At 36.8% G+C, this 14429-nt stretch overlaps 1 protein-coding gene across 1 annotated transcript in view; it reads left to right on the plus strand.

Annotated features, from left to right (window-relative positions):
- Positions 1 to 14429, plus strand: part of LOC110173089 (ephrin type-A receptor 6-like) — a 63268-nt gene that overhangs the window by 12081 nt on the left and 36758 nt on the right. The window contains exons 3-6 of the mRNA XM_020939063.2: positions 5087 to 5215; positions 5306 to 5455; positions 6743 to 6904; positions 7625 to 7853. Coding sequence (XP_020794722.1) covers positions 5087 to 5215; positions 5306 to 5455; positions 6743 to 6904; positions 7625 to 7853 — 670 coding nt within the window. The remainder of the gene's footprint in view (positions 1 to 5086; positions 5216 to 5305; positions 5456 to 6742; positions 6905 to 7624; positions 7854 to 14429) is intronic.

The following is a 14429-nucleotide window of genomic DNA, read 5'->3' on the forward strand; positions in this document are numbered from 1 at the left end:
TAGAAAGGAGGCCACTGACATGACAGAATAGACAAAGAATACAAGAGCAAAAGTGAACACGAATTATTACGCTTTGGGGGATTCACACCTGCAAGACTCCACTGACTTGGAGTGGCTGTAATATATAAGTAAGGATATTTAAGGGTTCTATATTATGCAAAATTGACTTAGAAACTTTTAGCTATGGTATAATGCTGTTACCTCCTTGAAAACATCACCAGAGTTGTGTTTTGTTTCATTCACACATGTTACGCATTATTTGTCTGTCTACACCTCCAAAGCTGAAAATGCCCTATTCCACCTTGGGATGTCATGAAGCGATAATAAGTTAACTCACTACCTAGCTACCTCTTACCTTTAGCTCAATAGAGATTGGCAATTCCAGTGTTGAAATCATCCAAATGATTCTACTGAAGGTGTTTGGAATTTAAAAAGACAGTGGAGCACTTCCTGTATAACCAACTGATATCACAATGTGGAATAGAATGTGTTCTGTTTGAGAGAAAAGCCTAAACATGCAGGTTGTGTGTGTTAAACATGTGTGAATGAAACCAGACACAACTCCAGGTATGATTTTAATGAGGAAACAACATTATAAAAGAGATCAGAAAATAGCATGATATAGGGGCCTTATGTCAAATTTAGTTGCTATGGTTTCAAATCTTAACCTGATAGCATCTGCTAATTTGTGGTTTTCTGGTTTCAGAGTTTGGAGGAATACATTTGAATATTTATTTTGTGCAAAATGCGACTTATTAAAAGTTTGTCTTGTTAATGTTTATAAAATTATGACTGTAGTTTTTAGTACATTTTTAAATCAATAAAATCACTCAATATGTGGGAAAAAACCCAAATTATAAATTTACCCAATAGTTATAGGATGGTACAAAATATCGTGAAATTAAATTTCCACAAGATTGTACATATAAGAGAAAAATTATCTCTTGAGATTTTTTCCCAAGTGTTTACATTTGGATTGGACAAAAATATGTACGTGTTGGTGAGTTACATCTCTTACATATCCAAAAAGCAGCACTACAATGAAATCAGATATCGTGAGGCCAAAACTGGGAACTGAATCATAAAATTTATTGGTGGGTTTCAGATGGCATCACAGCGTACTATATATAATATTATTTAATACAGACAGGGGGCTGCTAAAATTAATATTCTTAAAATGCGGCTTTCTGTTGTAACACAGTGACTTATTGGGTCTAGTCACTAACAGAAATGGTCAGGATCTACATTTGTGCATTTACCTTTTAGATATTTTAGGGCAAAGTACAACTGAATCTATAGGGAAATCTGACTCTTAGTTAAAGATGAACTGTGTAACTTGTCTACTGGAGGGTCCATCACCTGCATGTCTCCATGTAGATGTGTCTAGAATGTTCCACAGTCTGGCCATAAACTTAAGAATTTCCATGGAAACAGGTTAGATTTGTGGAGGCGACCGCATTTACAGAAATAAAATGATGTTTTTAAGATATTTTATAAATAAATAAAAACACCTGTAGCTGAATAAATACAAGAGAGATTAGTTAATATCATACTGTGGACAATTTAAACCAAAGCATTAAGATCTCCATGGAGACAAACAGGTTGCAGACCCTCTCCAGAAAAGTTGCACAGTGCGTCTTTAAGTTTTACACGGTGCAAGCATTCTGAATTAGAAGATCAAAACACTGCTGCAGCATATGACTTATATGCAATGTCATGGTGAAGTTTCAGTTCTTGTCATGTCACAGATACATAATCATATATTAAGAGAACTTAAAAGGCATCAAACAGAGCCTTGTACTTGTGCCAGTCACTATGGGGTTTGTGTAATAATAGCAACAGTAATATATGCATGATTACTCAGTACCTCAGAGTCCACTTAACATCACAGAGACAAGTCAACATTATCGGGTGGCAGTACATTTGAGAGAGCTATTATGATTGATTAATCATTTAGCCCTGAGGTGTCACAAGGAGCTAATTTAGATAGCTTAATTAATATAAGATTAATTGCTTTCAAACACTCCACTCAAGGTTAAAGTGTTGTTTAATAATTTAGATATGTCTGCATCAGGTTTCACTTCCACTCACTCAGCTGTCTGTTCGATTCAATACTCAAGTTTGTTAGACAGTATGACACACTCAAGCATTCATCCCAAATACTGCAGCGTAGCACAAGAGGGTTTAGCTTTTAATAAAACTGAGGCTAGCCCTGCACAATATAAAACATAACACAAACTCCTTGACTCCATGGGGAAGTTCTTCAACAACAGCAACAAACACATATGAACTTGTCTTTCAGTAAGCGTTCATGAAAGATCTTAAACTAAATAATCGCAGTTTCTGAGAAATCATTATATGACCTTGATTATTGTGAAATGTCTGGTCTCTCCAACTCAATACAAACTGTATAACAAGGGTGTCAAACTCATTTTGGTCCGGGGACCGTATCCAACCGACTTTGATCCCCAAGGGGCCGGATCAGAAAACTCATGTCATATAAACCCCCAAAATAACAATAAGTTCAAATATTTGTGCAGATAAACACAAATCTATTACAGAAATCTTTTTTAACTGATGAACTCTTTTTTTTTTTTTTTTTACAAAATATTATAATATTATGAACAACCTGAAACTTTAAGAAAAATGTAATTTCAACACAATGTTTTAACATGAACTTGTATGTAAATAGGAATAAATCAATTTTTCTTGGACAATTCTGCACTCGGCTCCACTTTTCTCATGTTAGACATTTTGCTGATGAGGGTGTCATGGTCAACAGTCAAAACGATCGTCCTTTAAGAGCGTTTGGAAAGAGACAAATCTTCATTTGTGCTGCTCTGGTGGGAGGGGCCACGTACAGAGACGCTGGAGACACTGCTGTGATAAACACCACAGAAAATTAACAATATTTTAATAGAAAATATAATTAAAATATTTTAGTAGAAAATCAGCCGAGGGCCAGATTAAAGGTCTTGGAGGGCCGGATCTGGCCCCCGGGCCTTATGTTTGACACCTGTGCTGTAGAACATAAACAATTTAATTAATTTGTAAGATTTTTCCTGCCTTTACTGCTTTTAAAACAACTGTATTTGAATCTATACTGTATATCTAGTTAGTATGCAGACGTTTTAGATACTAATCCAGATTAGGGCTGCAAAATTAATTACAAACAAATCAAATCAAAATTTGAAGAAGCAAATCGCTTCAATTTTAAGCACCAATATTTCCTCCACAAATAACCACATATCATGTCTTATTCTGCATAAAAACAGCTAACACTGTAGTTTTGATCTGTACAAACATGCTCTGAAATGTGATTCTTGCATTTGTTTGTCAGTTCATATGTCTTTTTGTCAATTCTGCAGGCGTTTAAAAAGTGAACTTTGAACAGAACATTGTTATTATAAATTTCAAATCTAAGCTTGTCTAGGGAAGGCTATTGCAATTAGATATTTTTCTCAAATCATACCTAAATCCCAGATCTAATCCAGATATATCAGCCTTTATTAAATCCTTTTCCTGCTAAAAACATTACACCAGAGAGCATATTATGCAACAGGTCAAAGTGAGGTCATTGTCTATTTGTTTGGCCTGGACCTGGGCTAATGCATTAATAAAGTTTGGACTCTCACTCCTGCTCTTGTGTGATAAATGTATTTGATGAGTAAGCTACAAATGGAGCGCCGTGCTCAGAACAGTGGATCGGTCCCATAGACGAGTCACCTCTGTACGGCTTTCAACTGTGAATACAGACATCTGCCGAGTGCTCAATACAACTGACCTAATCAGAGCATAACACAGGAGCCGTCTAAAAGCTTTTCCTACTGGGCTTTGGCTGCACAAATACTGCTTATATTGTGTAATGTACAATTCAAAATGTGCCCAAAAACCTTATTTCTCACTTTGTTAAGGATTTGTTTATAGGAAGCACAATACTTGTCCATGTTTTAGCTTCTTGTTGATGATCACATTTTTTTGAGCCATAATGATTACTAGTGTGTAATAGTTTTTTGTATTTAAAGAATGGTGTGATATTTTGTCATTTTATATTGAATTAATTGCATTGGCTGCGGCCTTAGCCAGGTTTCTTTAAAAAATCTCAGTGGGACCTCCAGGTTAGCTGAAATGCAAATAAATACAAAATGCTTCACTGGTTGGTTTCCTCAATAGTGCATTTACCATTATTTCAAGTTAAGGAATGAATGCTCATTCAGACTGCAGACTGCTGTGAATTATCCAATTATTTGCCCAGTGAATCTACAAATGCCTAAATCCACCATTTAATGCTACACAGGCTGTAAGGAAGAGCCTGTGTCAATAAATGTTAGGGCTTTTGATGCTGTGATCATCGCTGCGTTAAAGTTGAGCTGACAAATGGGAGAGAGTCGAATGATGCAATGGTGTGAAAACAGTCTGAAAGTAAAGCTCCACATTTCTATTGGATAAGGTCAATTAATGAAATGATGGTTACATTTTATCATTTCAATGGACATAATCATCATAACATAATCATTTGACAAAACACTAACATTATAATCAGACATGGGTAGTACTCATTTACTCAAGTACATTTAATCAAAGTAGTTTTCAGCTACTTCAGTAATATATTTTACAGTGTCACAGTACTTTTATGTGAAAAGCTTTGCTCATCCCTCTGTGAGTAATTTTTCAGTCCATACTTTGAAAATGCCATTTGTTTGTTTGTTTAATTACATTTACTACAAATTATAAATAAGATGTTATGCCCAGTCAGTTACTACCTAAATAGTAGTTTCCCCAAATACTTTTTTTATACTTACTTGAGTAATTTCTTGGACCATTACTTTGCACTTCTACTTGAATAATATTATTTTGAACTAATCTTACTACTTATGTTTAATTTTTTGTTACATAAGGGGTAGACTGAGAGAAATGAGAAGAAAGTCTTGCCCAAGGACTGAGTGGTAGTTTGCAATGGACGGTATATATGAATAATAATCCCCTAGTAAATTTTCTAAACCAGTGCAATCCTAAACATAATTTTTTCATTCACTTTTGTATTGCTAATTTTGAACATACTGACACTGGAATATGTATGTTCCAGTGGGATGCTATCACAGAAATGGATGAACAGAATCGACCAATCCACACCTTCCAGGTGTGTCATGTAATGGAACCCAATCAGAACAACTGGCTCCGGTCGGGATGGATCAGACGACAGGCAGCACAAAGGGTCAGCTCCTCTACAGATCAATAATATCGACATTTCTTCCAATAATCAATGTTTATTTGCACATCTAAGCCTGTGTTTGTACTCCTTTAGGTGTATGTGGAGCTGCGCTTCACTCTCAGAGACTGTAACTCTATTCCCTGGGTGTCTGGCACATGTAAAGAGACCTTCAACCTGTTCTACCTGCAGTCTGAGGAGCCTCTGCCCTCCACCACACGCTTCAGGCCCACAGACTATGCCAAGGTCAGACATACTCACTCATTTGAAATTAATACCTGCTCTGACTCCTACGGGCAACCCTCATGCACAGGAGTGAAGGTTTCTGGGTCTGTTGAGGTTATTTGTCCAATCCTGGAAATATGAATGCAACAAAGAATCTTCTGATGCTAACATGACCTATATTTCATGTTGGTTTCCAGGATGGTTGATGTTTTTCATGGTATTCAAAGGTGCAGAATGTAGCTTTTCTGGAGGGGGTTCAGCCACCTTCTTGTCTCCGTGGATTTTACATGAAATGTTCCACAGTATGGCATTAAATAAATGTATCTATTCTATCTATAGCATTTATATAATCACAAGTGTTGACCAAAAAAATACTTTCTTGTGACTACTTATGGCTTTCTTACTAAAGTCATGATTACCTCTCCACAGATATGACCTGTAACATGTCATGTTAGTGTCACCTGTTTGCCTCCATGGAGATAGGAAAGTTTAATACCATACTGTATAACATTTTAGGCAAAGCAATACCATCTTCACGAAGACAAGCAGATGACTGACCCTCCACCAAAAAAGTTATGCTTGCCTGTCATGTCCAGAATCATAGCTCTGTATTTTTTATAGAAGTATGTCAATCTTGTCACTGTTCCTTTCATCATGCCTTGATTCAGGCTCAAACAGGCTCCAAACATGATGGTACAATCAGAATTGCTTATTTCAGTGACGTATGAGAAAAAAGGAGCTCACCGGTCACCCATAATATTGAACAAAATAAATTTCTCTCCCCTCAGATTGGAGTTCATTGATTCACAAGAAATCCTCAATATTTTTGAGTCTCCTATGATATTGTTTTTATTTTATTTTCATCTCAAAAGCAGACATATTTTATTAATGGACCATGCATATTCCTAATTGGCTAATCCACCTGTCAATCATGCCCATCTGAATTTATGGAGGTGTAACCGTCTAAGCTGACATCTTCGTTAAGTATTGGAGAAGTGTGCGATCTGGATCCCAGGCAAACATAATTAACTTTCACAGGTGGTATTTTTCTATAAAACTTTCTGTTTGATTTTCCAATGGTGTTCTACTGGCTCCAATAAACACAAAGTAAACAAATAAGTTATAAACATTTATTATACATGGCCATGGGGATTGTTTTTTACATTTTCAAACATACATTTCACAACTGATTGCACAGATGTGTGTAGAATATTCATTTTGATTTGTTGAATAATACATTAAAACAGAACAGCTTTTGGCCCTTCTGTGATCATGATACCATACAAAATACTGAATGTGGTTTAACAGGTAGACACTATAGCAGCTGATGAGAGCTTCACACAGACTGATCTTGGAGACAGAGTTCTCCGCCTCAACACTGAAGTCCGCGAGGTCGGGCCCATCACAAGAAAAGGATTCTACCTGGCCTTTCAAGATGTAGGAGCGTGTATAGCACTGGTGTCTGTCAAGGTAAGACATTGTATTCTGTGATTTTATGAAGGATGACTCTATGGTTACAGTTAGCAAATTGGAAAAAAAAAAGGGAAAATTGTTTGAACATAATGCTTCCTGTAAATGTCAAAATATCCTGTATTATATGATTTCTAAAGGCACTGACCCTGTAATTTAGACCTCTGCAAACATAAATGCATGGTCTGATTCTTGTATTAGTTTACCTCTTCATATTTCAGTCTTCTCTCAAATGTGTATGGATGTTTTTAAAAGGTTCTATATTATGCAAAATTGATTCTTGTAAACTTTAATCCATGTTAGAATGTTGTGACCTCCTCAAAAACATATCCAGATTTGTGTTGTTGTGTTTCATTCACGCATGTTTGACTAATCCTTTATTATTAGTCAGTCTACATCTCCAAAGCTTAAAATGCTCTGTTCCAGCTTGTGATGAAGCAGTAGTTTTCAATTGCAACACTTACTTTTTACCTTTAGTTAAGTAGTGGCAATTTCATGTCTTAAAATATCCAAATGATTCTAGTGAAGGTATAGGGAGTTTAAAAACACAATGGAGCACGCCCTGTACTCCCTGTTCTGTTTTTTGTGTTAAACATGTCTGAATGAAATCCTGACTGTAAAAAAATAACACTAATAATTAAAATCACAATATATCATACATTTACTAAACTTTTGTCATAATCATTTAATAACTGTTCAGTACTTATCCTTATGTTCCAGGTGTTCTATAAACGCTGCCCCTCCACCATGAGAAACCTGGCAGCGTTTCCGGACACGGTGCCGCATATGGACTCGTCGTCTCTGGTGGAGGTGAGGGGGGCGTGTGTGGAGAATGCAGAGGAGCGTGACACTCCCAAACTCTACTGTGGAGCTGACGGAGACTGGCTGGTGCCACTGGGGCGCTGTGTCTGCAGCATCGGCCACGAGGAGACTGATGGATACTGCCAGGGTGAGTGCCAGGGTTTGTTTGTTTGCAAGGTTTATGTATAAGAATTATGATTTGATTTCATGGTGACAGTTCAAGAAAGAAACTGGTTGCTCTAAAGCTGAGGTGTCCAAACATTTTTCATCTAGGGCTGTATATTTAAGCACAGATGTTCAAGGCCCGTAGACTGGCTCTTTTAGCACAGTTTAGGATGAGCTACGGACCTTTATTCTGGCTTCTAATATAAATGGGGCACACTAAAATGTTTGATATTGGGTTTAGGAAGGAAGATTTATTAAACATACGGCATAAAGTAACGATTATGGTCATTTAGGACAGTTCACCAGTAAGCCAGAGAGACAAGGAGAATTGGACTGAGAGCCATATTTGGCACCCATAGTTTGGACATGCTCCCTCTAAAGGTCCTAATATGAATATTTTAAAGTTTGAAACTAAATAAAAAAGGTCTGCACAGCTCCCAATTATGTTTTGAGTTGCTTACACAAAGTATAATAAATAATAATAATTTTAGTCTAACTAGTTGAGTCCTGTACGCTGTTAAGAGTTTGGGATTGTGCACATCTTTCATTCAAACTAATATTTCAAAGTTAAAGTATCAAGATTCCACCTAAACAGATAACAAGCTAGTTTATCTGCTACTGTAAGTTGAACTACATTTATAGTTCCTGGGTAACAAAGAAGGGGATCTGGGTCACAAAGAATGTTAAATCGGCACAAAAATGACACCAAGAGGCTGGTGTTTGGCTGTACCAGCCTCAAAAACTGAATAATTAGAAATCTAAGAGATGTGTAACACCATTGTGAAATACTAATTAATAACTTCAGTCATAACATTTAAGCAGACCAGGATTTAGTAGAACACTAGATAAATGAAGAACAGTTTTTGAAGGACTTGGTCTTGGTCTTGTGTTGGTCACAACTTTTGTTTCAGTTTGTTTCTGTTGCCTTGGTTACAGCATGGGGCTTGGCTGACATTAAAACTGGTGGAAAATTATAGTACAAAAGTAATACTTATTTTTGTTGCCATCAGTATATTGCTCAAGTTAAATACAGTATAGTTTTTTACCTTTTTACATTTGACCATGTATCCATATTTTCTCCACTACAGTTTTAACTGGACTGGAAAGTACTTTGCCTTATGAGCTGACACCCACTGCAATGACTGAGGGGTATTTTTTTGCATATTGATGGAGACATCCTGCCTAAAGTGTTGAGTTCAAATCCTGACTTTGAGCAAAATATGTAATAATCTAATAGCACAATTCATATAAAAAATATTCTATTCTATTCTATTACTTCTGCTGACCAAAATCACTTCAGTTTGACTTGTTGGTAGTTCTCAAAATCAGTTTGAAATATTTCTGTACTTTTACTTTTGTAGATTTTTTATGTGCAATTTTGTCCCTGCTGCATTAAAATGCCAAACATATTCATTTACCAACAGTGAGAGCTTTGAGGCAGATCCAAATAGAAACAAATAGGGACAATAGGATAAAAGAGAGAAGTGGAGAAGGATTGTGACTCTCTGAGGGCCTTCCCCATTCATTCAAGTCTTTCATTTACAAAGCTGCTACTCACCCTTTTAAACAGCGAGGCTGAATTGTCTTCATTTGCTCTCTCTCTTCCTTTCTCTGAACAAAGAGCACACTACACCCTCTACGGACCGCAAGTTTTTATAAAAACATACTTACACTGCCTTATTCATACACTTTACCTATTTTATGTATGTCTGTTACCAATGGTCTAACATCAAAATCAGTAGTACAAAAAAAGTTTTATGAACTCAGTCTATTTTTTTTTTAAACAGGGTTAGTTTTAATTGTCAATACTGAAAACTTTTTAGCATTTTTGTTCTTTCACAAATTAATGAAAACGCCAGAGTGTCACCTAAGATTTAGCCTTGACTAAGTGAGAAATATTGGAAGTACATGTTTTGGTGTTATTTACTTGTATCTGTCCCGAAAGCAACATATTTTTACTTTGAATTTTTTACACATTTATTATTTTAGGGTTAGGCTTAAGTTATTTCGGTGTTTTGCAAATGTATACCACATATGTCTTTTGTGCAATGCATTCTTTGTAATTAGTTGCATCAGCATTACTAAATTTGGCCCATTGTCAGCAGAATGGATTAAGAGAAAGTTTAAAGCAACTGTTGAGCCACTGTGAATAGTCTTTGGCCTGGTTTCTCAATTAGACCGTGCCGACAGACTGGGGGCTAGCTGGCTAATTGCCTTCATTTGTTAGTTTCACTGCTAATTTAGCTTGCGTCTCGTCTTTGTGAAAAGTCCTCCAACCTTTTCTTTCTCCATTTGCTATGCCTCAGACATATTCAGGTAATTAAAGCAGGTGCTAAATCAAGCCACACTGGCTGATTACAATGCTAGTTCAGCCAGTGTTACGGACTACATTGTGTTGAATTAGCAGTCTCAGTTCTTTGGGGTGAAATACACGCACTCCAGTGGTGATGTGGTTACTCAAGCTAATACTAGCAGCCGTCATTAGCAAAGATGATATGTAGGGCAGACGGTAATAATGCCTTCATTTATTCTCTGGGTGACATTTTCAGTTTACATAATCACAATAGAATAGAAATCGCAATTTGAGTTTGACGCAGTTATCAAATTGCATAGACTGCAATTATTTAGATAATAGAATGTCCTCAAAGAAAACTCTTGCTGTTGTACCTGTATCTGTTGTACCTCTAAAAACAACAAAACAAAGAGTTCCAGTTCATTCTCCAAGTCTTCTCTCTAATATTAATGCTCCTTCAGTTGTTTATTATGTGAACTCTGAGCAGAATGCTACTTTGTAAATAGATATCGCAAATTATTATTTATTATAATTTATTATAACTGTGCACAGATATAAAACTTGACTATGTCTACATCAGTCTAATTTCTGTCCCTGTTCTGAGACAATGCACAGGTTACAAACACGAGATCAACAAAACCAGTTAAGACTCGTATAAGTAGCACAAGGCCAGGACACTATTGTACAGGATAATGGCTAAGATTAAGGAAAACAGTAAGAAACTAGGAGCCAGACTGTGAGATCTTGACCTTGTATAACATTAAACATACCATTTTCTGAACAGCCTAGTGATGTAAAGATTTCCATAACAGTCCTCTTTTATTTGTCTATTCTCTCTGGCTTTTTCCGTCATCTGAACTTTGTGGTTGAACAACAGAGAAGCCTGTCAGGAGGCATTACTGATGTGCGAGCAGCTCTTTGCACACAAACGGCCTACATCTTCACTGCCCCGACTGGCTCCACTTTCTTGCCTTGTAGTTGCTTGGATTTCTTTTACAGTTGATGCAACAGTGTCAATGGGATGGCGACGGACTCTCCATTGAACGGGTCACTAAGTCGCACAGCACTGACCCAGTTAACACCTGAAAAATGTGCAGCTTGGACAGTGTATTGTGGTATGTGGACTCACAAATGTGTATGACAGGTTAGGGATGTGACAATAACCAAAACATCGTGATATCATATCATCAAAGGTCTCACAATAATATCATGGACCGTCAAACATTTATCAAATTACTCTTCACTTAAATTAAGAGCTATGGTGCAGCAATAGCTAAAAAAACCAGACGGAACTACATAGACCATGATCCTTTGCTCCATTTCAGTGTAGACTACATGAAGAAATAACTATTTTAAACGCTTTTAAATCTTAGTTCTTTGGATTAAGTCTTGTCCGGGCTTTTAAAAGGAAAAAGTACCATATTCACAGTTTTGTTAGTCTCCAAAAACTATCGCAATAAATATCGCACCATGAGATGAATATCGTGAAAATATCGCACATAGAAATTTGGATATTGTTACATCCCTGTGACAGGCTGAACTACTCGTGTTGCAAAAACACAGTTAACATTATTATATTTAAGATTTTAGAAAATATTTTACAATTCCTTTTCCAGTTTGGCAATTTATTAGGTATAAAATTTTACTTCCTAGTTGGAAATCATTACACCACGCTAGGGAATTGCATAACTGTTACCTAGTAACCATGTAATACACTGTTCCAAAACTCCTCTAATGAACACGGAAATGATTATTTGACAAATAAAAATATAACAAAACACTTTTACCGTGTTTAAATAATAGTTTTGGTATCTAAAAAAATGTGTTTCTTGCTCATAAATTGTGCTAAACTTTTGGACAGAATTCTCCCCTACTTCCTGTAATTTTCAACATATTTTTCAACTTTTTTCATAAATTTCTTCTTGATCAGTGTAAAACAATAATTTACAAAGTCAAAATTTGAGAATCATATAAGCTTGTCGTACACACTTTAAAGCTACAAAGACCGGTGGAGGAATATAGAAGCCCTGAGCTGCAAACATGACATTCCCGTAGAAATTGTTTTGTTGTGACTCAGAAGATCAAGAACTCAAAGGCATATTCATTTAACCAAGAAAAACGTCTAATATGATAAACTACTGCAGCGTTAAGGAAGTGTTTCAGTGCACTAATTATTTACTTTAATTGCTTTGCCTACAATAATTACCACCATATTGTTCTATCACATTTTGAACTCAACATATTTTTTTCTTTGTTGTTTCTATCCTTATGTCCTTGTTCATTGACTTTTTGTCGATGTTGTAACCTATAAAACCTAGTCATATTGTTCAGTTTTATGTTTTAAAGAGGTGTTTTTTGTATTTTGTACAATTGTGAGATAATTCTGCAACCTAGATGCTTCAGCCCTCAGGGGTCAGTTAAAGGTCAAATGATTGTTTTAGTGGAATTGTTTTGCTTAACAGACTTTAGGATTCCAGTGTTTAATCCAGTGATAGGCGCCCTTTTTAAAGGTCCTATATTACACTAAATTGACCTATGTAGCTTTAAGCCATATTATAATGATGTTCCTTCATCAAAACATACCAGGAATTGTGCTTTGTTTCATTTGCAATGTTTGAGTAACCCCTTATGATTATTATGTCTGCATCTCCAAAGTTCAAAATGCCCTGTTCCACCTTGTGATGTCATGTAGTGGTAGTTTTTATGGTAGTTTTTACCTTTAGTTCAGAGGAGATGGGCCAATACAGGGCAATATGAATGGAGTTTAAAAACATAGTGGAGCAATTCCTGTATTACCACATGACATCACAAGGTGGAACAGAGTGCTCTCCTTCTGAGAGAAGAAGTCTAGTTTGTGATGAGAAAACAACATTATAACATAGATCAGACAATAGTCTGCAAAAGTGTATGTCAATGTGAAATATAACCAGTAACTTGGTGCAGATCTGTGCTGTCACGTTTTGGCCATTAGCAACAGTTGCTCGGTGCAGAAAACATTTCAGTTGAATTGTTACATTGGCATTTAGAACGATGAAAACTTGTAATTTGTAATTGGTAATACAGCCAGTCTCCCAGGAGATAGATTCTCACACAGTTAACTGAGATTGATCACTCACTGCACTGCAACAGAGATCAGATATCCAATGCTTGATTCTTTGCATGTGATCATTCACAATACTTTCAGAAATTAATCAAGATTTCATAAAATAGCTTAAAGGTCCTATATTACACACATTTGACTCTTGTGAGGTAGTCATGTTAGAATGTTGTTACCTCATCAAACATTCCTCACCTGGAGTTGCATTGTTGCATTCACACGTTTGAGTAATCCTGCATTATTAGTCTGTCTGTCTCCAAAGCCCATAATGCTGTGTTCCACCTTGTGAGCCCTTAATGTAAGCCCTTAAATGCTCCTGACTGTACATCAGGCAAGCAGTTCTGTTGATGTCTGCGTTATCTTTGTTTTGGTCTGGCAACTTCAAGCATCTTCATTTAAATATTGAGAGCACCAAAACTAAAACAGCATTTGAATATTGCAACAGCAGATCTGAGTTGAACCCGGGCTCAGCTGTAGCAGTAGTTTATATGAATGTGAATACAGAGATCACACTTTTCCTGATATCTCTATTGAGTTCAGAAATGTCAAGATGTTCTTTCAGAGTAATCCTCGAAAGGTGATTTGATCTCATTTACCGTGGGTTAGAAAAGTTTCCATCAACAGTACTACGCATGATGGCAACGTGATGAATGATTTACAACGTTAATTCAAGTTTTAATCGATATTTTCCATAGGTCTTGCTTGGGCTTATGCGCCTCATGATAGAGTTGCAGTAAGTTTGGGTTTGAACTTTGGATGACTTCTGCTTTCTCCTCGTTTTCATTTTGGAACACTGCTTCAAAGGGGAGTGTGATCAAAGCCGTCTGAGAGAGGCAGCATGGGGAACGCGCGAGAGGCACACGAGAGAGAGGGAGTGAAAAGAGAGGCACACGAGAGAGGGGGCGAGAGAGAGAGTGAGAAAAGAGACATAGAAGTGAGAGGGGGCGAGAGCGAGAGGGGGCGAGAGAGAGAGGGAGGCACAGGAGAGAGAGACAGGAAAGGGGGGGGCAGAGAGAGATAGAGGGAGAAGAGAGGCACAGGAGCCAGCGGGGATAAGAGTGAGAGGAGGCGAAAAAGAGAGAGTGAGAAGAGAGGCACAGGAGTGAGGGGGCGAGAAAGAGAGAGACGGAGAGAGGCGCGGGAGAAAGAGAAAGAAAAGAGAGGCACAA

This window comes from Boleophthalmus pectinirostris, unplaced genomic scaffold (genome assembly GCF_026225935.1).
Source record: "Boleophthalmus pectinirostris isolate CB_2022bp ecotype Guang Dong unplaced genomic scaffold, ASM2622593v1 HiC_scaffold_19, whole genome shotgun sequence".
Classification (NCBI taxonomy): domain Eukaryota; kingdom Metazoa; phylum Chordata; class Actinopteri; order Gobiiformes; family Gobiidae; genus Boleophthalmus; species Boleophthalmus pectinirostris.